At 42.5% G+C, this 25907-nt stretch overlaps 8 protein-coding genes across 17 annotated transcripts; 4 read left to right on the top strand and 4 right to left on the bottom strand.

Annotated features, from left to right (window-relative positions):
- Window positions 1-43: 43 nt before the first annotated feature.
- LOC132790454 (peritrophin-48) lies at window positions 44-1930 on the top strand. The gene is made up of 2 exons (XM_060798983.1): window positions 44-118; window positions 385-1930. Exons 1-2 carry the CDS (start codon window positions 115-117, stop codon window positions 1431-1433), a joined length of 1053 nt encoding a protein of 350 aa, XP_060654966.1. The 5' UTR covers window positions 44-114; the 3' UTR covers window positions 1434-1930.
- A 1230-nt stretch (window positions 1931-3160) lies between these two features.
- On the bottom strand, window positions 3161-4615 carry LOC132790721 (peritrophin-44). The gene is made up of 2 exons (XM_060799367.1): window positions 4495-4615; window positions 3161-4415 (listed from the first exon to the last, which is right to left on the bottom strand). The coding sequence occupies exons 1-2, from the start codon at window positions 4502-4504 to the stop codon at window positions 3340-3342; spliced, it is 1086 nt and encodes a 361-aa protein (XP_060655350.1). The 5' UTR covers window positions 4505-4615; the 3' UTR covers window positions 3161-3339.
- Window positions 4616-5355: 740 nt separating this feature from the next.
- On the bottom strand, window positions 5356-7010 carry LOC132793193 (peritrophin-44). Of its 2 annotated transcripts, none has more exons than XM_060802899.1 (2): window positions 6953-7010; window positions 5356-6602 (listed from the first exon to the last, which is right to left on the bottom strand). In XM_060802899.1, exons 1-2 carry the CDS (start codon window positions 6957-6959, stop codon window positions 5467-5469), a joined length of 1143 nt encoding a protein of 380 aa, XP_060658882.1. In that variant the 5' UTR covers window positions 6960-7010; the 3' UTR covers window positions 5356-5466. The 2 variants fall into 2 exon arrangements, with proteins under 2 accessions (XP_060658882.1, XP_060658881.1); XM_060802898.1 differs by lacking the exon at window positions 6953-7010 and adding an exon at window positions 6672-6782.
- A 1479-nt stretch (window positions 7011-8489) lies between these two features.
- Window positions 8490-9810, top strand: LOC132790496 (peritrophin-44). The gene is made up of 2 exons (XM_060799038.1): window positions 8490-8632; window positions 8703-9810. Coding segments are annotated over exons 1-2 (1017 nt in total). The 5' UTR covers window positions 8490-8631; the 3' UTR covers window positions 9719-9810.
- A 582-nt stretch (window positions 9811-10392) lies between these two features.
- LOC132793886 (possible lysine-specific histone demethylase 1) lies at window positions 10393-13478 on the top strand. Its single transcript, XM_060804033.1, has 3 exons — window positions 10393-12167; window positions 12270-12811; window positions 12878-13478. Exons 1-3 carry the CDS (start codon window positions 10597-10599, stop codon window positions 13471-13473), a joined length of 2709 nt encoding a protein of 902 aa, XP_060660016.1. The 5' UTR covers window positions 10393-10596; the 3' UTR covers window positions 13474-13478.
- A 185-nt stretch (window positions 13479-13663) lies between these two features.
- LOC132793888 (probable deoxycytidylate deaminase) lies at window positions 13664-16171 on the bottom strand. The gene is made up of 2 exons (XM_060804036.1): window positions 16062-16171; window positions 13664-14228 (listed from the first exon to the last, which is right to left on the bottom strand). Exon 2 carries the CDS (start codon window positions 14222-14224, stop codon window positions 13664-13666), a length of 561 nt encoding a protein of 186 aa, XP_060660019.1. The 5' UTR covers window positions 14225-14228; window positions 16062-16171.
- On the bottom strand, window positions 14307-15478 carry LOC132793887 (clathrin light chain). The gene is made up of 2 exons (XM_060804035.1): window positions 15327-15478; window positions 14307-15188 (listed from the first exon to the last, which is right to left on the bottom strand). The coding sequence occupies exon 2, from the start codon at window positions 15178-15180 to the stop codon at window positions 14533-14535; it is 648 nt and encodes a 215-aa protein (XP_060660018.1). The 5' UTR covers window positions 15181-15188; window positions 15327-15478; the 3' UTR covers window positions 14307-14532.
- LOC132793884 (putative uncharacterized protein DDB_G0271606) lies at window positions 15834-24817 on the top strand. Of its 9 annotated transcripts, XM_060804027.1 has the most exons (12): window positions 16225-16313; window positions 16366-16427; window positions 17068-17711; window positions 18295-19293; window positions 20019-21564; window positions 22477-22649; window positions 22723-23016; window positions 23081-23218; window positions 23280-23529; window positions 23594-23877; window positions 23937-24119; window positions 24191-24817. In XM_060804027.1, exons 3-12 carry the CDS (start codon window positions 17103-17105, stop codon window positions 24269-24271), a joined length of 4557 nt encoding a protein of 1518 aa, XP_060660010.1. In that variant the 5' UTR covers window positions 16225-16313; window positions 16366-16427; window positions 17068-17102; the 3' UTR covers window positions 24272-24817. The 9 variants fall into 9 exon arrangements, with proteins under 9 accessions (XP_060660011.1, XP_060660007.1, XP_060660010.1 ...); XM_060804028.1 differs by lacking the exons at window positions 16225-16313; window positions 16366-16427 and adding an exon at window positions 15834-15851; XM_060804024.1 differs by lacking the exon at window positions 16366-16427 and having other exon boundaries at window positions 16195-16313.
- The last annotated feature ends 1090 nt before the right edge of the window (window positions 24818-25907 follow it).

Raw genomic sequence — 25907 nt, 5'->3', positions numbered from 1 at the left:
ATATATGATTAAGTATATAACAAAATAAATTTGTCGAGTGTTATTCAATAAGCGCCAGTCTTTCTGCTCACTTAGTCGAAGTAAAGTCTTTTAGTTTGCTGTTGTTTAATAAAAATGAGTAAGTAAATAGTTTTTAAATAATTTGTAGAATTTTAAAAAGGTATAACATTATGTAAATTTGTATTCTAAAATAATATATTTTAAGCCATGTGCTACTAAATAAAAGAAACAAAATTAAAGATTATTAAATTACATTTAAATTCAATAATTTAATGTACTCTTAAGATTAAGATAATCTTGAGTTCAATAATGTTTTTTTTATTAATAGAACGATTATTATTGAAGTGCCTTTTGTTATGATAACTAATAATATTTTCTCCACAGCTGCGATTCGATTAAACTGCGTATTATTGAGCTTCGCGCTGATTGCTTTCCAAAGTGTAAATTGCGCATTCGATCCGGAATCAATATGTAGCCTAGTTATGGATGGCATCAAAATGAAGGATCCGCGAGCCTGCGACACGTGGATAGAGTGTCTCAATGGATCACCGATTAGCGGTAGCTGCGACGAAGGATACTTCTATGAGCGAGAGAGCCAAAGCTGCTTGCCTGCCGATGAGGTCAAGTGCATCTCCAGCAATCCGTGTGCGGCAATCGAAACTGGTTTCGCGGCTGATCCTTATTCCTGCAACGGTTACTATTACTGCAGAGAGGGACAAGCGACGCTGGGTGAATGCCGAGCGGGTTATAACTATAATCCCGGACTGGAGACCTGCATCAGGGATTATCCATGCACAATTGGCATGGATCCGAATAGCATTTGCAACATACTGCCCGATGGTGTGTTCATGAAGGACAGCAGCAACTGCAATGGCTGGCAAATGTGCTGGAGGGGCAATGTGATTATCGACACCTGCAGCGACACCTTTTACTTTGATGCTGCCCAGAGCAAATGCGAATACCCACAGAATGTGCAGTGTTCACACACCGAACCTCCGCCCCAAATTGCAGATGACGAGACATGTCCTCAGTCAGACATCTTTGTGTCCGATGGCAAGACTTGCAACGGGTATTATTATTGCCATGAGAACGACGCAGGAGAAATGCTGCTGCTGGCCGGCACATGCTCGGAAGGACGTTTCTTCAATGCTGCACAGCAAGGCTCGTGTGTGCCCCAAGAGAAGTTGCATTGCAGCTACGATCGTTGTGTCAATCGTGGACAGTCGCATGTGGAGCTGGCTAACGTGTCGGATGATGGATGTCGTGGCTACTCCATCTGTCAAGATGGAGTCACCATCGGCATAGGCATTTGTCCCGCTGACCAACCGTATTTCGATGAGCTGACACAACGCTGCACGAGTGAGATCATCTCGTATGCTGCTTGTGCCAAGGAAGTCAAAGACACCACCATAGAATATAGCATAAGAAAGTAGAAAATAATTAGGTAATAAATATGTCGGAGGAAATGTAATCCAGTGGTATGTTTGTTTGTTTGTTTGTTTAAGGTGTGACCATTGGCTGTGTTGGTAGATCCTGTTTAAGAACTGAGACTTTGTGCGACTTCTTATGCGTTGCTATGTGTGGTCACTCTTCTCTTCTGGCTCCCTCTCTCTATTTCTCGATTTAAATGTGGCGTGAGACAGACACGTGTGATCAATAAAAGAGAACTGATAACTATGAGGAACAAAGGCTACGAGAACTCGCTGCATCCGACAAAAAATAAATACTGGACGCCAGAACTAGAAGCTAACGACAGACGAAGTCGGCTTGCTTGAGGATGACGCTGGTTCCTCGACAAATATGATAAATAATCGAAAACACAAAAGGCGACCTATGCTCGCCGTATGAACACTGATAACTCACTGGTACTTGTTCAGTTAACTGCTATTAGTAGGTGTCAAGAACGAGTATCTATCTACCAATGCCAAGACAGAACAACAGACAAGACAAGCTGCGGGTTGCGGTGAAGATGTTGAAGAGGTTTTGTGAAGTACTCAACTTCTGAGTTGCTGTCATCATTAAACAACTGCCAAAAAAGTAGAAAGAAAATATACCTTGGGGTGTAAATTTGTTATCGCCGCTCGCACTTATCTGATGAACATTTCCATTAAATTTTCAAAACACATTACGATTGCCATTTTGAACATGTTGAGAATTTTCGAGAATTTTGATAGCTTGACTAATGGTTGCCTCTTACTGCGAGCTAACATTTATTAATGGAAATTCCTTATTATTAGCTATAAACTTCAGAACTATTAAATGGTAAAGGAAAACTTTTGATAATCAATTTCCATTTTTTTAAGATAAAAAAAATTAAAACAACATATTAATTAATGACAAAGTGTTGGCATCGACTATTCAGATTGTGATTTTTTATATTCTCTTAGTCATTTTCATTTTAATTTTTATCTTTTTATCTTCATTTATTCTTTCCTTTTTGCAATTTCGCGTCCAATAATTACTGCTTCAATTACTTCGAGGGTATTAACTGCGCATTTCACTCAATTAAAAAAAAGGTATAAGAACTACTTAGAACACTCCCGTCTCTAAATTATCTATGTTGAAAGTTATGCAACTTCAAATGTTGCATGATAAAAATACTTCTCTATGTGCTAAATATAACTTATGGCAATGAATGGAAAATGTAAAATCATGTCAATAGGTTGGGAATAAATTGTATATTATTGAATTTATGACTTACTTATACTATATTTGAAGTCAAACGGAATTCCCGTATGCTCAACTAATATGTTCGACAAAATAAAAAGAAAATATAATATTATATTTCTGGTCAAAGAGGTTTAATAATTTAAATCGCCAATTAGGTATTTTTCTGTCTATTCAAATATGTTTGTGATTTAATATAAACAAGTAAGAAAGTACAGTTCAAAAATTTCTATCTCATAAAAACCAAATTTTAAGGAATTATAAAGAATATAGTTATTTTAGCTTTCTTAAGTTTTCAATTTAAATACAACATTTCTGGCTGCTCAAATAAATTATGTTTTCAATAAAAATAACTTCCGTCATATTTTGCAAATTTAACGGATTACAATTTTCAATTTAGAATACTGATTTTTATAGATTTCTTGAATTCAAATGTAAGTAATTACAATTAGAATAATATGGTCGATTTCAACCTAGTAAAATAAATTCTTTGTTAAATAAAAAGACTGTTGCTTTGCCTTTAATGACTTCCACCATATTTCGTATGCAGTTTTAATTAAATACAATTTTTCAATTTTGTGATGTAACCAAAAGTGTTTTATCTTTTTTTGTTGCTTTTCCTCTCCCTATGCGCTCATCTTCTCTCCTGTTCTGTTAGGGGACGTAGAAGGATCATGCAGCACAAGCGACATAGTTGTGGTTGACGGGAGTGCAGCCCTGGCTGCGCTCATCGAAGTAGTAGTCGTTGGGGCAACGTCCAGTGCCAACGGTGGCGCCACCGGAGCAGCGAGCGTAGGTCTGGCAATCACCAGCCACATTCACATAGCTGAGGCTGGTATCGGCGCAACGATCGAGCAGACAGCGAACGTTGAGGCGATCGCGACACGAGAGTTTCTCCTCGTCAAAGAACATGCCGGGGCTGCACTGCAGATGCTGTGGATTGGTGTCGTGCTTGCCATTGGTGGGTGCACCGCAGATGTAGTAACGACTGCAGGACTCCTCGTCGGCAAAGTAGCCGCGACGCGCGGTGCCATTTGTCAGGCAGAATGTGTTCTCTGGGGGTGGCAACTTAGCGGTGGCATAGCAGGTGGCATTCAACGCTGGGACGCAACGACCCAAAGCAACATCGTAGGCCATTTGATTGTCACACTCGCGTTCGTGGAGAACGTCATTCAAGCAGATGTAATACTTGTTGCAATGCTCCTCATTGGCCAGACGAGTGGCGTTGGACAGCGAGAGGCAAGCAGGCGATTTGGTCACCTTGCCAGCGGTGGGGCAAGTGTATTGATTGGAATAGACGCAAGAGCGTGAGAGGGGATTGAAGAGCAATTCGTTGGGACAGTTGGACTTGACTTCGCGACGTGATTTGCACAGAATGTAACCCTGGCAGTTGCTGCTGCTGTCATCGGCAAGGAAAGTGCCGTCCGTCTCGTTGGCGCACTTGTTGACAACGCTTGTGGTGCTGTTCAGTTGATCGGCATAGGGACACGCCACATTGGCAGCCATGACGCAACGTCCTGTGTTGCGGTTGAAGTTCAAGCCATCGGCACATGTGCCCTCCTCCAGGCTGTCGTCTTGCGACGCACAGCGCACCCAATAGTTGCAGGTGTTGGGACGCAAGAAACTCGTCACCGAGGGCAACAAATCGCACATCTCGCGCACCGTCAAATACGGGAAATCAGCAATCATGCTGCCGGCATTGGCGGCGCCCACGAGCGCCAGGACAAGCCCAATCAGGACTCCACGAACTGTCGATGAACAGAGAAAGAAAGCGATTAGATCGATTCGAGGATGATTCATTGATTGTGATTGATGGAAGGCATTTACCTGCTTGCATGCTTGAAAAGTGCTTTTGATGCCGTTTGATCGTAGTTGTGATATGGTTAGATCCTTTAAATCGTTGTCCGTTGCGTACAGCTCCACGAGTTTGACTGATGCGCTGCCACCGTGTGGCGCCTGCTTAAATATGCAAACCATTCCAATTCCATTGAAAATGAACAAAAAACAATTTTGTTAAAAATGCACAGCTCTAAGGAACACATTCATGTCGCTATCGTCACCGAATATCAACATCAACATCGACATCAACATCGATATTGACATCTCTCCCAGCTGCCTTTTTGTGATATGTGATATGTGTGTGTGTGTGTTATCAATTGTGTGTGTGCGATTGATAGCAATGCCATCAGATAGCATGTAAATTACACGGCAATCGCATGTCGGCATGTCGGTGGCATCTACGCAACCAAAAACCGAAACCGAAAAAACGTTGCTGATAGGCAAAAATTTGATCATGTTGTCGCTGTGTAGCACGGCATTGACTTGAATGAATTGTTTGCTTCTTTGAATTGTACCAACTCATTGACATGCCTCTTGTTTCAGACGAAAAGAACTCATTGACTTTTTGCATTTCTTGGGAAAAAAAGAAACTGAGCAACGTGACGTATACGCAATGTTTACCTTGCTGCAAGTAGTGCAAAATTGTTAATTCTAGTCAGTGGTAGGAATAGTTATAGCTGATAAGTAAAAATCAAAGATCAAATGGATTGAGGTACTTTGGACTGCAACGCTGCGTATACGTTATATGCGGCGTATGCGTAATGTTTGCTATGTACGTTATTTACTCGATGTGTTAAATACTGCGTATGCGTAATGTTTGCTAATCATTGAAAAAGAACTTCACAGATGTTTGGCTTCGATTTGTCTTTGCAAATGAATTCGTTTGTGACTTAATGCTTTTTTGCTTTTATTATGCGACTACAATTCTCTCTGAGGGCTACAACAAAATTACATCCGACTTTATGCGGTGGTGGCGCCACAAATTGCGGTGGCTGGTTTCGTGGGCACACACTTGCCATAGCGCTCATCGAAGTACAGATAACCGGTGGGGCAAGTGCCAACGGAGCCATTCGGACAGTAAGTGTATTGGTTGCAATTTGTGTTCGGCACAGCAGCATAGGTCATATTGGTGTTGGCGCAACGATCGAATGTGCAGACAATGGCGGCGGGTGAGACGCACTTCTGCGCGGTGGCATCGAATTCAGTGCCATATGGACATGCACCCCATTTGCCATAGGAACTCTCCAGGCAACTGTAGAAGCCGTAGCACGTTGTATTGTCGGCCACATACTTGACTGTGCTCGAGGATTCGGTGGTCTCATCAGTGTCGTCAGAGGTGGTGGTATCGTCAGCATCGGCTTCGGTTGCGGTAGATTCGGTAGAGCTGGTGCTGCTAGTCGAGCTTGTGGATAAAGCGGGGCAACCGCTTGTGTTGATCGGAGCCGGAGTGACAGTGCCAGTGCCGGTGCTGGTGTCGCCGCCGCTGCTGCTGCATGGATTGGTTGGCTGACAGTTGCCGGTGGCTTTGTTGTAGTAGAGGGTCGCACCAGCCTCGTTGGTGCCACATGTGGAGGAGGTGCCGTAGCCGTCGACGCAAGCTATATAGTTGCCGCAAGTGGTCGGATCGCCCACATAGATGTTGTTCTTCATGAAGCGGCAAATGCTGTCCTGCTGACAGGCGGGACCCCACACGCACGAAGTGGTGCTGGCGGCATAAGTTTGACCAGCAGGACACTTGCCTGTCAACGCGGTACCATTGCCAAAGCAGTACGAGTAGCTCTGACAATCATTGGGATCGGCCAGATAGACGGGCGTCTTCAACACCTTGCATGTCTCTGTCATGCTGGTCGAGCATGCCACCTTCGTGTTGTACTGGCAAGTGGCGGTCTTCGATTCGTACACTAAACCGGAGGCGCAAGCGCCCTCGCCGACCAGTACCTGGCCCTTACAGTAGCCCCATTTGCTGCAATTGGTGGGGTTGCCAACGTATCCATCGCTCGACATTTGTGCGCACATGTCACTCATTGTGTACGCATGCGCCTGCAGTGCGAGCAGCAGGCAGATGCCCGCGAGAGCTGAAATCTTCGAGTGGAAAGCTGCAAAAAAGGAGAGAGAGGAATTATTGTAGGGTTGTGTTATCCATTTCCAGTTAGTTTGTATCCTACCTGCCATTACTTCTACTTCGACTGCGATTTGATTGATTCTATTAGCGAGCTTTGTATGCTATGGAAGCACACCACTTGAGTACTAAACCCCTACATTCTATGTTGTACCTTATATACCGCCTTCCACAAGACGCCTAAAGCCCTATCATTTAATTAACACTGTTTGTAACCTTTGCAGATAAACCGAAACACATCGCGAATGCGGTAATTAAAAAAATTTTAGATAGATTTTCCAAGCATTGGCGCGTTTTACTCAGAATGATTATAAGCATCGATCTCACCTAGCATTCTTTACCGTCTCCTTGGCTTTGTTTGCAAAGTTTCAGCTATAACTGAAACTCATGACATGCTTAACTGCTATTTAAGCGTAATTCTCAGAATGATATCATAGCAAGAAGCACCTTTGATTAATGTTAAGCTATTTTTGTAGAATGTCCGATTAATACAGACATTATCTTCGCTGCTTCAACTTTTGAATGGCCAAAATCTATTTAGCTGATATCTTTACCAAAATACCTTCTTCGGTAATTTTTCTGTTTCACACCTTCCGTAATTGGCATTTAATTCTTGGGCATTCCAAGAACTGAACTGACTTGAATGGATCGCTCCATGCGCGCTATCTGCGCAATTGTTCAACTAATCGTATCTTGGCTTGTCAGCAACTTCAGGTGTGAGCCCCGCCATTTCCGGCGACACGTTTTGCTACCGTTCTCGTATCTACATTAATGAAGGTTCCCGTCACAACACAAAAGGCGGCAATAACAAAATCGTTGCATACTTTTAGGCGCCTGCTGACATTAGCATTACGCACTAAGGTAATTAACCTAAAAAGCTTTTGAAGTCAACACAGCTGAAACGGAAATGAATGTGATCGAAGAGTGATCGACTTGCAGATACTACTTTTTATGAAATTACCAAATTTAAATAAATACACAATAAGGTGAGTGTGCTCCACTATGAGATACCCCTTTTGAATAAAATCAAAACAGTGCGATTAAAATATACTAAATTAAAATACCACAACAATACTGTAAAAATATACCAAATGCTGAATTTTGTATAAGATTAAGACTCATTAATTAGTTGAACTTAAAATAGCAACATTTAAGCTATCATGAATGTAAGACATAAAGATAATTTATTTAAATTTTTACATCTCCTAGAAATATGTTTTGTGTCTGATGCTTCCTTCAGATACTGCTGCGCATAATCTTAATTTGCTGCCTCAAACTGACATTTAATCACTTCATAATTGCTGGCTTTCTTATCGGGCGTCAAAACACTCTCACTTGAAGCAATTTGCTGCCATAAATAATTAGACAGCTTCTATAAATATGACGTTCGTTTCAAGCTACCACAACAATCAAGTATGAAGCTAATTTAAACAATAGATTTAGCCGCTTTCAAACAGTTTATCAATATTTTTTGGTAGAAGATTTATGAGTATGAATAAGCATCAGCTGGTTGACTACTGATATGGCGAGGCAGGCAGTAAATATCACCTACTTATTTATTTAATTAACAATCTACAAGCTATACTATGACAATGTGGAGATTTCATGAATTGTCATATTGTGAATTGTCATATTGTGTGCGTAAGTTGAAATTTATGATAAGAATTCGATTCACAACTTTTAAAGAGAGAGCAACAACTAGAAGAACTCCTCTCTTCATGGTCACAACATCAGTGCTGACTTTTTTCTTTAGTTGTGAGAAGATAAGATTTGGAACAAGCCGAACATATATAAAGTATGTTACTCCCTAATTTGTTGCTAAATCAGTTAATCAGTATTACGCCAAAACATTCCACCCCAACTAAATATAAATTGCTTGGCAAGCACGAGTCTCCATTTAGTTCAAGCCAATCAGCTCGAACAGCTACATCAAAATCTAATACAATAATTTATTAATCGACAAGGCGCAAAAAACCAATTGCAGGAATTTCCAAACTCAATTTAAAAGTGAGCTAAACAAACACACAGCTGGAGTCTGATGCGATTGCAATTAAAATGTATTTCGAATTTATTACAGTGCTCTCAAGATCGACTATCGCCATATTCCTGCTGGCTATCGTCTGCCTTGTCCAGCCATCGTCTGGAGCAGTGAGCAATTATGAGGAGCTGTGTCGTCTCTTCAAGAATGGCACTTTGGTCCGCAAGCCCGGCAGCTGCAGTGAGTACATTGAGTGCATCAACTCTGCGGGCACAATGAAGAAGTGCAGCAATGATCTGGTCTTCAATGCCAGCTCCGGGAAGTGTGAGGCCGCCACAGCAGCTAATAGTGTTTACTGTGGCAATCTCTGTGAGGGCTTGAATGGCCTTTGGGTGGCCGATCCAACAGATTGTCAGAACTATTTCTACTGTGACAATGGCAAGAGTTTGGCTGGCCATTGCGAGGGCTCTCTGCACTTCGATGAGGCCAACCAGATGTGTCAATATGGCGTCGATTCGCTATGCGTGGATGTGGCCAACATTTGTTATCTGGTGCCGGATAAAACCAAGTTCCGCCAGGAGAACGATTGCAATCAGTACTACGAGTGCAAGAGTGGCTCGCATTCGCTTTCAACTTGCAGCAGTACGCAGTACTTTGATGTCGAAAGCGCATCCTGTAAGGCCAAGTACTTAGTCTCTTGCACGGCGCACTCCAAGACGAATGTGTGTCTAAAGACGTCGCTTTCAAGCTCAACGCCCATCACAGGCTATGTCGCAGATGGTGCCACCTGTCGTGGCTACTTCTACTGTGGCAACTATGGTACGGTACATGACGTTGACCCCGTGTGGAGCCAGTGCCCGGAGGGTCTGTTCTATGATGACGCCGCCAAGAAATGCAATATTGCCACTGAAGTGGTGTGCACATACAATCGCTGCGATGGTCGGGGCACAATGCTTGTGGCGAGCAGCTCGAACAATTGCCACAACTTTATTCGTTGTGTGGATGGCGTAGCGACAGAGGAACGCACTTGCGACTGGGATTACTTTTTCCACGAGCCATCTCAGGCCTGTACTAGCAGAATTATCTACGACGGCTGCTGTGATGGTCGCGATTAGAAGAAAAAGCCGAGTTTATTCTATGTCAAATGTTGATTGAGCAATAAACACAAATGCATGCACTTTAATCTGTGAACATATTGAATTCATTTATCTAGCATATAAATAAAATATAAGATAAAAACTGTCTAGTCAAATGCTTTCCACTCATCTATAATCAACTAATATTCGTAAAAACAACTGTCAAGTACTTACAGCATATTTAATTTCGTTTTATTTTGTTTACCTCAAATTGATTAAGATCACAGGCTTTTATTGATTGTACTCGATTGATAGCAACCGTTTTTATTTAAGCATCGATAATCGATAGGCAACAAAAACACCTAAGCACAGGGTGACCTAGGTAATGTATTGCCTACTCAAAGCTAAAACTAGCTACTATGTATATTCCCTAGATCACAGTTTTTCTATGAAATAAGCGAAACATAATTATAAATTACTACAACATTTGATTTTGTACATAACAACATTCGCCAATAAAAACAATTATAAAACTCTACACAAATAAGATTTATAGTTAATTTCAAATTAAAAAATCCAAATCCTAGGTAAAAAGAAAACAAAATCGATTTTTTACAAACCGCAAATGTATCGATTAAGCCGACGATAAATCGAAACCACCATTTTTTTTAACGTAAAATAGTATATTTTGCAATTAGAGTGCGGTCACACTACTGTCAACAGTTTGCCTGGTTGCTGAGAGTCCTCAGACAGTATACAAAATATTAACGAAGCAATAACAACAAATACAAAACAAGTGAAAACTCTGTTGCTTGGAGTGGTGACATTAAATGGAAATGTGATTTGGTTGAAAATAACGAAGCTTGTTATTATAAACTGTACGTGTGAGTTTGTTTAGACGTTATATCCAAGTGAAAATGAAGCCTACTCAGCCCAGTATCAATAACAGCGGCGTTGCCTCAAATGCAAATAATGCCGGCAAGGTGGGTGAACCCATCGAGTATGTGACATTAATTAGTGATGATTCCGATGGCGAACCGTCGCCTAAGCGTAGCAACAACGCTCCAACTGCTGCTCCAGCAAAAACACAAAGTAAATTCGATGACGACTCCAACGACACGCCAACGGCAACGGGAGACGAGCGACGCACCAGTCGACGCAACAAACCCAAGGTCGACTACACAAGCACCCATAAAACAGCGTCTGCCGACGAAAAATCGAATTCAGTGTCCTCAGGTAGCAGTGCGGGATTAACCGAGAAGCGTCACCAGATGGCGAGTGAACATCGTTCGCGGAAATCGGAAAATACCGGACAGACGGCAGCAGGTAGCAGCAGCGCAAGCACCCGTAGCAGCGTCCAACGGGATGCCACAAATGGTGGCAGTGCCAACATTGGTGAGTCTCGCGACGCCGGTACACCAACAGTGCTTTCGGGTCAAGAGGGCGCCGTGTTTCAATCTCGTCTGCCCTTCAGCAAGATGACGCCCAATGAGGAGGCCTGTTTCCCCGATATCAGTCGCTCTGGTATCTTGGGGCATCGTGTGTTCCTCAACATACGCAACAGTTTACTGCACATGTGGGTGGACAATCCCAAACTGCAGTTGACCTTCGACAATGCCCTCAAATGTTTGCCGCCGCCTTTCGACAGTGAACCGACATTAGTTAGACGTGTTCATTCATTCCTCGAACGTCATGGCTTCATAAACTTTGGCATCTTCAAGCGACAGCTGCCCATTCCCAGCAAGAAGCTGGGTAAAGTCATTGTGATTGGTGCGGGCATCTCAGGACTCGCAGTTGGCCAGCAACTCCAACAGTTTGGCATGGAGGTCGTTGTGCTGGAGGCACGAGATCGAGTTGGCGGACGCATTGCTACGTTTCGGAAGAATAGCTATATCGCTGATCTAGGTGCGATGGTGGTCACTGGTGTTTATGGGAATCCAATGACCATATTGAGTAAACAGATTGGCATGGATCTGGTGCCCATACAGCAAACGTGTCCGCTTTATGGACCCGATGGCAAACCGGTGCCTAAGGAGAAGGATGATGTGATTGAGCGTGAATTCAATCGTTTGCTCGAGTCTGCCAGTTATTTGTCGCATCGTCTGGACTTTAACTATGCGGGCAATAATCCTGTATCGCTGGGTGATGCCCTCGAGTGGATCATCAACATGCAGGACAAAGCGGTGCAGGAGAAACGCGCTTCGCATATGCACGAGATTATCGCTGCCCAGAACAAGATCATTGAACATCGCAAGCGACTTAAGGCCATCATTCAGAGCATTGCCAAGCTGAAGGCTGATTACCAGGCGCTAGTCAAGCAGCGGCTCCCGAAGAGCGGGCAAAATGAATCCAGCTATGCGCAACAGGAGTACAACTTACGCATCAATCAGATCAAACTAGAGGATAGCCAGAAAGTCGAGGATGAGCTGCGTGCACAGGGTCAAAAACTCGAGCTGCAATTGCAAGAGATTGAACAAAATCAACCCAGGTAAGTAAATAATTCACAGTATGATTTATATTAAAGATATATAAGGATGCAATTATCGACATTATGCTGTAATTATTGCTATTTTGTATTATTTAATTGCAGCCAAGTGTATTTGTCATCTCGCGATCGCCTAATACTCGACTGGCACTTTGCCAACCTCGAGTTTGCCAATGCCACACGCCTGGACAATCTATCCCTCAAGCATTGGGACCAAGACGACGACTTTGAGTTCATTGGGCATCACACCACAGTGCGCAACGGCTACTCTTGTGTGCCGGTGGCTTTAACCGAAAATATTGACATACGTCTCAATAGTGCCGTCAAAGAAATCAAGTACAGCAACAAAGGAGTTGAGATTGTGGCTGAGAATCTAAAGACTTGCACACCAGAAGTCACCTACAAAGCGGATCTTGCTGTCTGCACACTCACCCTGGGTGTGCTCAAGGTGGCCATCTCGAATGAAGAGTCCCAACCGCATGCCAACACTGTGAAATTCGATCCTCCGCTGCCCGATTGGAAGCAACAGGCGATACGCCGTTTGGGCTTTGGTAATCTCAATAAAGTGGTGCTCTGCTTCGATCGCATCTTCTGGGATCCCAATGCGAATCTCTTTGGCCATGTGGGCAGCACCACAGCCAGTCGTGGTGAGTACAATTCTTCTATGAATTTTTCGCTGTTACTTTATAACTAAATACAAATGCGATTGTCAGGCGAAATGTTTCTGTTTTGGAGCATCAGCTCGACGCCCGTTTTGCTGGCTCTTGTTGCAGGCATGGCAGCCAACATTGTAGAGAGTGTGACGGATGACATCATTGTGGGGCGTTGCATGTCCGTGCTGAAGAACATTTATGGCAACACTTCGGTGCCGCAGCCCAAGGAGACAGTTGTCACGCGCTGGCGCAGCGACCAATGGGCACGAGGCTCATACAGCTATGTTTCGGTGGGATCCTCGGGCAGTGATTACGATCTGCTTGCCGCGCCAGTTATACCACCAAAGAGCCAAGAGCCACATTCCAGCAAGGAACCCGAAGAACTGCCACGACTCTTCTTTGCGGGCGAGCACACAATACGCAACTATCCGGCCACGGTTCATGGCGCTTACTTGAGCGGACTGCGTGAGGCGGGTCGCATTGCCGACTATTATTTGGGTTATCCGGAGGGAACTCCTGCGGATATTGGCTACTCGATTAGTGAGGCGGCCAATGCAGTTTCTGTGGGCAACGTTGTCAAGTTGCGAGATCTCTCGCCACGTCTATCGGACTCGCCAAAGAAAACCGAAGACAACGTGGACTCGACGGATGTGTAGTAAAAACAAAACGAATTTAATTTGGTATTTGTTGTTCACACAGAGTCAAGCTCTTCTCTTCAATTGATTAATTTACATATAGTTTAAGACAGATTTACTAAGTTTAAGTAACAGCACAAAGAACACATTATAAAATGTTTTAAGTTATGAGTAACTTTGTCAAGTCTGAAGTTACAGCCACCATTAGTTATTACTCGTTAAGTATATCATCAAAGTCAATAACAATCTGTTTTTTAACTGGGACATGCTGTCGATAGCTGATGCCGACAGAATTGAGCATTCGCTTAGAGGCTTGATAAACGGATTTCTCAGCATACTTGTCGGATATGTAGAATATACTGCGAATACCCGATTGAATGATCAGCTTAGTGCACTCGTTGCACGGAAAGAGCGTCGTATAGAGTCGAGTGCCAACCAAACTGGTACTGTTGCTATTGAGGATTGCATTCGCCTCGGCATGCACCACATACAGTTTCTTGTTCTCCAGCGCGTCGTCAGCATTCTTTGTCCAGGGGAATATATCATCGCTGCAGTCGCGCGGAAAGCCATTGTAACCAATTGCTACGATGCGATTGTGTTTATCCACGATGCATGCCCCAACTTGAGTGACGGGATCCTTGCTTCGTTTGGCAGAGAGAATTGCAGTGGCCATAAAGTAATCATCCCACTGCAAGTAATCCTGTCGCTTGGCTATGTGAAGCGTCTTCAGACTCTCAGTCGCCTCTGTCAACTCCTTATCATTCTCGGACATTATACTGAAAATAATGAGTGAAACATTTAATGCAATCTTCCAATGAAAATCAAAGAAAATTAAGAGAAACACGAAGGAAATGTATATGTCTGAATGCCTCTTTATTATCTATGAAATATGTGTGTGAAATCATAAACAATTCAATCAGCAAATATAATATATAGTTATTAATACATATGTAATATAATTGGAATTTATAGCAATTGTATTTATAGAATTCAAATTCATCCAAATCAAAACAAATCAATATGTTTTATTAGGAGCAAGCCTAATTCACAGTTGACCAATCCATTCATTGTCATTATAGTTTAGGCTCCCTTCTGCACTTGAATTGGATTCTGCTTCAGATGCAGATAAATGGAACGCATACGTGAGACATCTTTGCCCGCTTTGTTCACCTTAGGATTGAAATCGCAGAGCTTGGCAATGTGTTCCCACTCGGTGCCCGGCTCAATAGCGCCATTCTCCAGGGAGGCGGCTTGAATCTCGGCATTTCGTGACGACAGTTTAGTTTTTGAGATCGATTCTTCAATCTGTCGCAGCCAATCGTCCAGTTCCTTCTTCGACTGTTGGCGCAACTCCTCCTTCTTGCGTTCCTCTTCGAGATCTTTCTCCTCGAGGCGCTGTTTCTGTTCTTCACGCCACTTTTTGATTTTCTCCGGCTCTTCGCGCGATGGCGGTGGCCCCGAGATGCCAACAGGTTCGTTTGATTCGCTGCCAATCACTTCAAAGCTGCCGGTCGAGGATTCCAGACCGCCTCCAACATTGGCAGACAATTCACTGCCAAGCTCAGCACCGAGAAGACCATCGTCAGTTGCCACTGCAGCTGCGGCATTTGTGGCTGATCCTCCCGTTATTTCGGCCTCGAGATCTCCCAGAACGGACTGCTCGCGTGCCAAAAAGTCTGCTGCTGGGTCGACCTCTTCTTTGGGTGCAAAATCGTCAGCAAAATCCATGTTGTTCTCTACAAAATATCATACACACACACATACGTGCGTATATGGTAGTTACAGTTAATGGGCGTATTTGTCACTTACACGTATGTGTAAATTCAACTAAAATTAATTTTACACAACGCATAGAATTATACAATAATACATACCTTATTTTTTCTTTATTACACAAGTTAAATTAATTTAAATTTTATTGTGCGTCACTATATACAACAGGAATAATATTGTTTTTTTTTCAGTTTTAATCTACGTTTTTTTGTTAATGAGTAGAGTTGTGTCGTTTCATGTAGAACTGGTTCACTGAAAACGATTTCATTTGGTAGTTCGATTAATGTTAACGAATTATTGTTCGTTTATTCGTTCATTAATCTAGTTCAAATTGGTTATTAGCTAGTGTACGTGTCGAACATTTCAGTTTAAATAAACTACGTAACTAATTAATATTTGTATACATTTTTTTTTAAATTTTAATATTTAAATGAGAAATACCCCGACTATCGTAATGTAACGATATGTTGTCAATGTTCAATATGTAATATAGTTTTTGTAACGTACGGCAACGCTGTTTTGATTCTTATTCAAAATTTGCAAAAGGTGCACATATCCGAGTAGTTAAAATTTAAAAATAAATGACAGAGCGCCCACAAATACATTTCAAATATATGCCCCAAGCGGTAAATATATAACAATTATACTTATATTATAGTTCAAAAACCTTATGCTCGTTTGTATTACATTTTACAATACTGGATAAATAGCATTATATTTATATGTTTATAAGTGTGTTGGTATAAACATAAATATATACATTTGTGGCTCGTTGTTGCAGACAGATTTAGATAAGGTCATAAATTAATCGCGTGAAACCAAATAGTTCAACTTACCAAGCAAATTAAAAACTACAGGAAATCACCACCAATAATTGCAAAAAAAACACCTTAACACCAACAGACAAACATAATAATGTTCAACAGAAGCACACGGATTTCCGTGAACCGATTCACGTGTGCATTGTTCAAATGAGTCAATGGTTCGTTTGTACTTGAGCGGCCATTTTGGAGATTGTTTCACCCACAAAAAAGTTATGCAGCCAAATTATAGAAGTTTTCCAAAAAAGTTTACATAAAATTTGCATGGTAAATTGACAAGTGCACAATCGAAGCGAATTAAAAACATGTTTCCACGCAGTGTGAATCCAATGAAGCAGTAAAACGCCCAAGAGTTGCTTGTTAGTGACTATCTATCTAAACGTACGCACACATGTATGCTTGTATGTATGTACATGCATACTTATATACATACATTCGTATATGTATGTATATGCATGTTAAAAGTGTTTTAAGAAAATATAAACTGATGGCTGAATGATGTGCAAAACATGTACGCATGCACACAACAAAAACAAAAAAACATGTACATATCTAAATGCATTACAACAATTAATCGAATAAGTGAAATGGATACCAGCAGCAGCATCGAAAAATATACAGATGGACTGGCCAAAGCATAATACAGTCTTCCCATACCATGCAAAATTGTGCGCGGCATAATTCACTTTTGTATGTATGAATGTGTGTGGCTATTGTATGTGAGCAAGTGTAGGTGCATGCATACAAACATAAATACATACATACATCCATGCGTACAAATGTACGTGTATTGTGTGCAAGGGCTGCATCCTCACTCTTCAATATTTTTGAAACTCCGACTGCAGCCACATTGAATTACTTGCGCCTTTTTTGATTGGTCTAGCGAAAGCAAAAAAAAAAAATGAATACAATTGTGTGTGTGTGTATGATTGCATATTAGGGAGAAGGGAGAAAAGAAGAGCATGCCCGCCTTTTATGCTCCCACAACAAAATTGCAATAATAACAAACCTGTTTTTGCAGCTTAAACACGACGACGACGACGCCGCCGCCATCACATGGATCCCAACTCCAGTCACTGGTCATACGCTTATAACCGCATTGTGCCCGGTTCGGCCGGCAGTACAGCAGGCACAGCCGAGGATTTCCAGCATCCGCATCTGGCCACCATCACAGCCGCTAGCTTAGCCAGCTTTAATGCGGCTGCAGCGAGCGGCGGCAGCTTTGTGCCACCCTCGCCCATTGGCAGCTATAATCCAGTATTCCAGCAGATCTATCATCATGCAGCCGCTGCCAGTGTGCAACCGAAGCCGGCGCATTATGCCTCCACGACGGTGCAAACGCCACATCGCCAGCTGCAACAGCTGCAGTTGCCCAGCACACTGGACAAGCAGCTGAGCTCGTTTCAAAACCAAGCAGCTGTGGCAGCCGTATCATCGGCAGCAGCTGCCGCAGCGGCAGCGAATAATGTGGTGGCATCCAACTATTATGGCGAGAACTCATCATCGAGTGGAGCGTCGCCCTCGCCAACGACGGTGGCTTTGACATCAACGTCGCTGACGTGGAATACACCGAATATGCTGTCCAATACGTTCCTTGCCATGCAGCAGCAGCAGCAACAGGCGCAACAACAGCAGCAGCAACTGAATCTGGTCGCTGACAAAGTGGTGAGTATACAACAAATAACAACAACATAAATTCAATAGTTGCAAAGCCAATTTAACAACAAAAAAAGAGTCGCAGTTGGGTGGAGATCTGGGGAACTTTCAAATGGGGGGCTCAGTTAAAACAATCTATGAAATTTCTTCTATTTATTGGTGGCATTTTCGGTACTAAGTGCTTTATAGAATAGATGTATAGAATATAACAAACACTTGGCTTACAACAAATACTAATCACTAAAAGCAAAATCTTACGAAGATGTCACCCAATTATAACACTGAATTCGAGTATTTTCTGGGCCCCTTTTTTGGACGCTTCCTTCGGTCACTATTTGCCTCTTACCCCTTTGTACTCTTGGCCTCAAATCAAATCGCTAACACCTGTATTATGTAAATATTGTAAATCAAATATGCGACACAAACAATTTCCGTTTCCATCAAATCTATGTACAAACAAAAAACCAAATACCAATCCACAAACACACAAAATTTGTATCGGCCACCAAAAACCAACAAATTGCAATTGCAACTTGCAACTTGGCGCTGCTCGCTCTTCTTCAAATGCAACACAAACAAAAATCTTCTGTAGCAAATCAAGCAAGAAAACGCACAAGATGCAAAGGCTCAAATCGAAGCGTACAACGAACTAATTTACTTGACCCAATTGCAACAACAACAGCAACAGCAGCAACAACAACAGCAGCAGCAACAGTTGCAACACGAAATGGCAGAGACGGAAACGTACTACACAATGGATGGACAGAAAGTGAAGTTGACACGCAAGGATCCGCAATCGATACACATCGAACAGCAGAATGTGAGTCCCGCTTATGCGGCACAATACGCAAGTCCAGCGCTTAGCTCAGCGGATGGATCACCCATAACGAATTTAAACACTGTCGATGTGGCTGGCACACCACATGTCATTGTCTACAAAACCACAACGACATCGGCAGCATCGGCATCCTCGACGGCAGCAGCAGCGGCGGCGGCGGCAGCAGCAGCAACGGCTGCCTCAGCGGGATCGCCAGTGGCGCGACGTACTATAATGAATGTGGCAGGCGCTGGTTCGTCTGCAGCGCCCACAACGGTGGCCTATTCATCTGTGATACAAAGCACGTTGCAACAGCAACAGCAGCAACAACAACAGCAGCAGCAGCAACAGTTGCAAGTGCAGCAGCATTGCTGGACAAAGCCAGAGGACGGCGGGGGACAGGATGAGATTAAGAGTGTGCTGCAGTTGCATGTGAAGCAAGAGCATCGACACCTCGATGCCTATGGCAATGAGGCTGCTGCTGCTGCTGGCGGCGATACCAGTGAGAATCTCGTGTTTAATCTGCCGCCAGGCCTGGAGATCAAGCAAACATTTTATCAGCCAAGTGTCATTGATGTGGAGTCATTGAAACAGGCACAGGCTGCAGCTGCAGCACAGGAGCAACATCAGTTGCAACTGCAACAACAGCAGCAGCAGCAGCAACAACATGGTGGCAGCTCGCCGCAAGCGCGTCGACAACATGTGGTGGCCAATATGATATTGTCGCCGGGGACAACGAGCAGCTTAACGTCACAGATTCAAACAGTGCCAAAGGTTTGTATTTTATTTGTATGTATATTCATTTTCGATTACGTTCCTTTTTTTTCGCTTTCTATCGTTTGTTCAATTTGTTTGGCTTTGTTTCCGTTTCTGTTTATAAATTGTTCTTTGCTCTGATTTGTTTTGGCTTTTATGTTGTTCTCTGTTTGGTTTCCAAAAAAAAAAAAATATGCAATAATTTGGCTAGTTCGGTTATTTTTAATTCTATTTAGTTTTATGCTAATTCCATAGTTAATGCGATTTTTCTAATAGTTTTCCTCTATATATTGTTAAAGTAAGTACTCGTTCTATTTGGTGACGGTGCTAATTTCTATAACATTTTTCCATTTTACTGTTTTGATTTTGATTTCATTTTGATTTCATTTTGATTTGAAGAGCGAATACTTTTATTTGTATATTGTTCGAATTTGTGTTGTAATATTGTTTAAAACATATTTGTGTTTGGCATAAATCTTGTGGTCCATTTGAAACTGTGACGTGACGTTGAAAGTTTTGTTGAAGTGAAGTTCAAGCTAAAGTGTGTGCAGTGTGTCCTTGTTGTTCCTTGTACCTTTTGTCCAGGTTGCTGTTGACGTTTTGTAAATGGTATTTGCTAAGTAGAAATGTCCCACCAAGAAACTGATATAACATTGCAAATTTATGTAAAATTCTGAAGCAAACAGCTTGAAATATTTGTTTGCTAATCGATGCATTTGTCTTCATTTGTTTCTCCATTGCAGGAGGATGTGAAACCACCGCCTAAGCCGGCGAAGACGCCAAGGAAACGGCAGCCTAAGAAAACGTTGATTGCCAGCAGCGAATACAGCACTGTGCGAAGTCCGCAGGAGTCGCAACACCATCAGTTGCAACAGCAACAACAGCACAATCAGCAGCAGCAACAGCAGCAGCAAAATACGTATTATGACTTCAACAGCAAGTGGAATACGCCGCTGAAAACGGAGAACAATGCGGCGTCTGTGTCGCCGGCAACAACCATCAACATACCCACATATCCGCAGCATAGTCAGCCGCAGCAACAGTCCACGCAGCAGCAGCAGCAACAACAGCAGCAGCATCTGCCACAGCCGGCACATTTGCAATCATCGCAGGCGCAATCGCATCTCACACAGCTGGCGCAATACTATCCGGCATTTCCGCAGCCAATTGCATCGCAGTATACGGCGTGTATGCAACAACAACAGCAGCAGCAACAACAACAGCAGCAACAGCAACAACAACAGCAGCAGGTGTACACACAACAGCAGCAACAACAGGTGTATGCGCAACAGTTGCAGCATCAGCAGCACCAACAACAACAGCAGCAGCAACAACAACAGCAACATCAGCAGGATAAACTGGAGTCGGTGCAGCAGCAAGATGATGAGGGAACGAGTTCAGATGCCAACGCCGATGCAATCAACAAAGTGATTGTGCCAAACATTGAGGAGGAGCTGGACTTTCTGGCCGATGCGAATAGTGCGCCCAAACAGGGCTATGCCAACTCGTTGACCACGAATGGTCGTGGCACCAACTCGTCAACGAATAACACCAACTTTGGCATACGTAATCCCAATAAAACACCCTCACCAGAGCCGCCTTCCTCCATAGCGAATGAGTGCAGCAATAATGGTCTAACGCCAGTGTCGTCGTCATCAGCCGCCGCGCATTGTGCATCCTCCAGTGGAGCGTCCGGTGCGTACAGTCCCGCCGCACCGAAACCCGTCAGTGTGGGCACCTCAATTGGCGAGAAGAAAACGCAATTCATGGACAGCTATTTAAAGTTTCTGCAAGGTGAACGTGACGATGATCCGCCGCCCGTTGTGAAGCCATCGCGTAAACTAAACTATCCACGTGCTCCATACAAACGCAAAGGAAAGAGCGGCTCTGGTGATGATGTGCCCACGTCGCAGACATCAACGTCGGGTGCCGCAACGCCAGACAACAATCAGATTGTGCACAATTTGGCCGGTTTGGTGGGCGATGATGGGCATCGCATTAAAATACTCTCACAAACTCAAATACTGCCGAAGAAGAGGCCGCATGCACAAATGGTGGCAGCGGCAGCTGCTGCGGCGGCTGCCGCTGAATCAACAACTACCTCTGTCATCCAGCATCCTGCCGCTGATCATCAGACGACAGCATCGTTTCGGCCATACGCTCAGCAGCAACAGGAGGCGGCGCAACAGCATTTTGTGCAACAGCAGCAACAACAACAACAGCAGCAGCAGCATTGTGCACAGCAGTTGGGTAGCGGGAGCGGAGGCGGCGGCGGTGGCGGCAGTCAAGGTATGTTACTTGACCAACAGCATAATTCCAATAAGCACTCTACTATCGCAACTACTACTCCTACTACTGCAACGCCATGCAACAACAATTACAACAACAACAACAACAACCACCATCACAACACAACAGGCGGCGGCGACGCTGTAACGCCGATAACGCCAACACCGCCATCGGCATCCAGAGGCATCAACACGGCAGCGATAAGTGGCGTGGCGTCACAAGCTGCTGCCGCAGCTGCCACAACCAATCCTCATTTTATCAATCTGCTTTGGCCATGGCAGCATTAGCCGCGTTCAAACGCATCCCATACAAATACATTTAAATGACATCTCGACTGCAGACAACCAACTGACGAATGAACCTGAATATATGACGATGACTTGACTTGACTAGACTCTACTCGATCTAGAATTAGAACTAGGACTAGAACTTACTTGACGCATCCATCGGACACTGTGCATATGTAAAAACCGAATACATAAACTTAACTTTTAAAACATTGTTATAAAGACGAAACGCATGAGCAAAAAAAACAAAAGTAAAGAAAGTATAAGTATTTTTGAGATGGAATAACGAGAACAAATATTATTAATTTAAAAATGAAAAAATCATCAAAAAATAAAAACGTGTATTTTTATTATTTACTACTTCATTGTGAGCGCGGCTTCTTCAGCTCAGTCCCCAGCTCCAGCTACAGTTCCAGCTTTGGCGCTGGCTCCTCGGTAAACGCCATTGACGATGGCAAAATTGGGTTGAGGATGATGATGATGATGTCCATGTTGTGTTGATGATGGACGTAATTGTTGTTGTGCTGCGTTCGACGTATGTGTGCTGTGATCGATCACATTCACCTTGCTTGTTGTTGTTGTTGATGTTGATGTTGTTGCTAATCCAGTTTTGTGCTCTCCACAGACCCCTTGAATATGCCGCCACGTCGGGAGCAATGCTCCCGCAAGGCCAAGGAAAGCAGCATGCACGCACTTCTTTTGAATACGTCTGCTATTGGGGAGGGTGGTGCCGTGGTTGAGCCCGAGGAGTTCACCGACTCGGACACTGATCCTGTTTGGACGCCGCAGGAGGAAGACGTAAGTGCATCGCACACTCCTCTCGATCGTTCGTTTGTTCTTTCACTCTTTCACTTTCACTCACTCAAAACAGAGCGATGACGGCAAGGGCTATGGCAAGCGAAAAGCGGCACGACGCACCAAGGGCACACCACGCAAGAACAACTATTGTCAGCAAACTGTGCACTTGCAACATCAGCTACAGGTCCCACAGCAGCAGCAGCCGCTACAACAAGAGCTGCATCATCACCAGCAACAACAACAGCAGCAGCAACTGCAAGTCGCTACCGATGGCTATAATACGCAACAGGATCTGCAGGGTGGCGCCGATGCAATCAGCTATGGCAATCCAACAGCGGGAGCTGCAGTGACAGCAGAAAACTTTAAAGTGGGTGCAGCCTTTATTTATCAATTAACAACAAACTATAAACTCTCTTTTCACTCTTGCTCAGACTGGTGACTTTATTGTCTTGCGCTCTGATTTGGTCAACGATTGGCCAACAATTTGGCAGGTGGACTCCAAATGCATCCTGCAAAAGTACGAGCCATTTCGACAGAACGGTAAAACTTTCTATCGCAACATGTCCAAGGTAAAAGTGGTATAAGCTTCAGATTTAAAATACAACGTTTATTAACATGTACAACTTGCAGTACGCTTCGTGGAATCTGGAAACGAAGAAACTCTACCTCAAAGCACCTGTACGCATTCAGCTGCAATCTCACACGGAGACTATTGTTGAGTTTATGCGCTCGGAGTTATTGGCTGATGATACCGAGCAGTTTATTGAGAAGATTATGGAGGATTATCTGTCTTATCGCGATAATTTTGAAATCTATATACAAACAATGATATCGCAAGCGCTTGATCCCAGCTTTTTCTCCGAGATAACCCGTGAAAAGGGTAAGTTACTTATTGAGATTTAATACTTATATGCAAACGTTTAATTAACTTCTTTATTTTTCAGATGATTACTTCTTAGGTAGCGTGCGCGTCATAGACAACATCATGGAGAACTGCAAGCGAAAATTATTGGCCATCACTCCGTGGACACGAAGCATTATTTCGTCTATTGAGACATGGCCGAAGTGTCATGTTTTCTCGGAATGGGTGCAAAACAATCTAACACAAAAGAATTGCGCTGGCTGTCATCAACCCGGAATTGCTGTTCGTTTCTTACTTTTTGGTGAACCCTATAATCCAAACACTATGCAAACTATATCTGCAGATGCGCGAATTGTCTACGAAAAAGTAAGAGTAATATAAAATTACTTGTGAACCTAGGAATGCTTAAAATAATTTACTTTTAGGATATTGTATTGTGTCGTATCTGTGCCGCACGTGCAGATCTTTTCCACAAGATTGCGCACGAAAAGTTCAATCTGTTTATCAATTGCTCACAGCGTGTGACTGAACAGCAACAACAATTTCCGGACAAGACCTCAACGGAAATACTAAACGATCTGCTGGCAGAACACAACTGGATTGATGAGGTGGGTGCTCTGGTGTTTTCCCTATATTTTTATTGTATTCAATTAACATAAATTCTATCGTGTACTTTTAGTTGTTCCGAAACATGCGCAATTGTTGGGCTGAGGTCGAGAGTTTGGAACGACAAAAACGCTTCCGCGAAGTCATGCAGTAGTTATGACCAACAATAATAATAAACTATGGAACTGGAGCTTGGACTTGCTTGAAAATGTATTATTGTATACAACAATGCTGCAATAAACTCAATGAGTTGTTAATTTTTATCAATAACGATATGCTTAAGTTGTTATGTTACGTTAAGAAAGTTCTCATATTGCATATTGCATTTTTCTGTCTGTCCGCAATCCAATCATTCGAGCCATAGGTTGGATGTGCACATTGCATATACATCTTATGTTGTGGTCTTCAACCTGCTACTTCGTATAGTCTCATAAGTTTATTATAATTTTATCAAAATCAAAAATGAAAATATCAAATGTAAATTTAATTTCGTTCTTAGTAATTCCTTTATATTGACACTTTCTACAGTTGTGTGATGTTATCTGCGCACCATGAAATATTGAATATTATTGTTTGTCATAAGTTTAAGCTAAACACGGTAGAATTTATAGTTTACGACCTTTAAATTGTAATACACCTTAATGAAGTTGTAACTCTATTTAGCATTTATATTTAGTTTATCGCTCTTAAATTCATTGAAAGAATGAAATAAATTGCTTGTAAATATATACGATAACATATAAATGTATAGATATATACACATATATTCTTATTGAAAAGTGTTTACTTTATTAACAAGTAGGGAAGATTGGAGCAGTGAAAATTGAGGCATTTGACTTTGTCTTAAATAAAATTGAATAATCGAAATAATAAACAGCATAATCTGAAATGTTACTTTTTCAGCAAATTGATTTCCAATTTTACAAAAATTAGGGAAAAAGCTTATCACAAAAAAAATGTCCAGCAAATATGTTAAAGGGAATTCTTAGTAGTGTGAGTTTAGAGTTTTCAATTGTTCGAATGCCCATCATATATACACATATGTATGTATGTATGAATATGTATGTACTTCCCCATTTTTTATCAGCAACCCTCGATTGTCACATTCTCGTACACATAACGTACATTATGCTACCCCACACTCGTTCAATACACCCCAGGGCAGCCATATCCAAGAACCCAAAAACATCATACTGCTTTTTTTTAAATGAAAAAAAAATGTATTTTTTAGGGTGCACTCAATTAAAGCTAATAGATATGTAAATTTCAATTGGTGTTGTATCACCTTATAGATTTGATTGAATCGACTTTTTAAACAGTGTGATAGTTTATAAATTTAGCTCAAATTAATAAAAATATTTATAAATAGTTAAATTGCAATAAGTATTTGAACAACTTGAATGTATCTGTTGAACACAGAAGTAACAGCACCATTGGAGTATAATGAAACACCCTGTTGTTGTCTACCAGCAAGCAGTGCTACAAGTTGATTGTCAGGAACCACGAAAAATTATCTGCTTTTTGCAGCGAGCAAGTAAGTGGCCGTATTTTACACGGAGCTGTCTTTAGAAAAACTATAAATGTGATTAAACGCCAAAAATAAGTTGAAAATTGCATTAATTGAATTTTCAGTCTGTGTTCTATGCATTTGCTGATTACAATAAATGTTTGAATTCCAATTTAAGTGTAACAGACGAAGAAAGTTTAAACGGCTAAGCAACAGCATCATTTGAGTATAACATTTCGGTTAGCAGTGTTAATAAAACACCCTGTGGCTGAGAAACCAGCCA

This window comes from Drosophila nasuta, chromosome 3, assembly GCF_023558535.2.
Source record: "Drosophila nasuta strain 15112-1781.00 chromosome 3, ASM2355853v1, whole genome shotgun sequence".
NCBI classification, from domain to species: domain Eukaryota; kingdom Metazoa; phylum Arthropoda; class Insecta; order Diptera; family Drosophilidae; genus Drosophila; species Drosophila nasuta.
The sequence above is the reverse complement of the archived record's forward strand: the minus strand, read 5'-3'. Positions and strand labels throughout refer to the sequence as shown.

What these genes read in the sequence shown, in the direction of transcription:
- LOC132793886 (XM_060804033.1), top strand. Translation starts at nt 10,597, where the DNA reads ATGAAGCCTACTCAGCCCAGTATCAATAACAGCGGCGTTGCCTCAAAT. An exon ending in ATTGAACAAAATCAACCCAG is followed by an intron (nt 12,168 to 12,269) that starts GTAAGTAAATAA and finishes ATTTAATTGCAG; the next exon opens with CCAAGTGTATTTGTCATCTC. An exon ending in CAGCACCACAGCCAGTCGTG is followed by an intron (nt 12,812 to 12,877) that starts GTGAGTACAATT and finishes TGCGATTGTCAG; the next exon opens with GCGAAATGTTTCTGTTTTGG.
- LOC132793888 (XM_060804036.1), bottom strand. Translation starts at nt 14,224, where the DNA reads ATGTCCGAGAATGATAAGGAGTTGACAGAGGCGACTGAGAGTCTGAAG.
- LOC132793887 (XM_060804035.1), bottom strand. Translation starts at nt 15,180, where the DNA reads ATGGATTTTGCTGACGATTTTGCACCCAAAGAAGAGGTCGACCCAGCA.
- LOC132793884 (XM_060804028.1), top strand. Translation starts at nt 17,103, where the DNA reads ATGGATCCCAACTCCAGTCACTGGTCATACGCTTATAACCGCATTGTG. An exon ending in AGATTCAAACAGTGCCAAAG is followed by an intron (nt 19,294 to 20,018) that starts GTTTGTATTTTA and finishes TCTCCATTGCAG; the next exon opens with GAGGATGTGAAACCACCGCC. An exon ending in CGAGATAACCCGTGAAAAGG is followed by an intron (nt 23,530 to 23,593) that starts GTAAGTTACTTA and finishes TTTATTTTTCAG; the next exon opens with ATGATTACTTCTTAGGTAGC.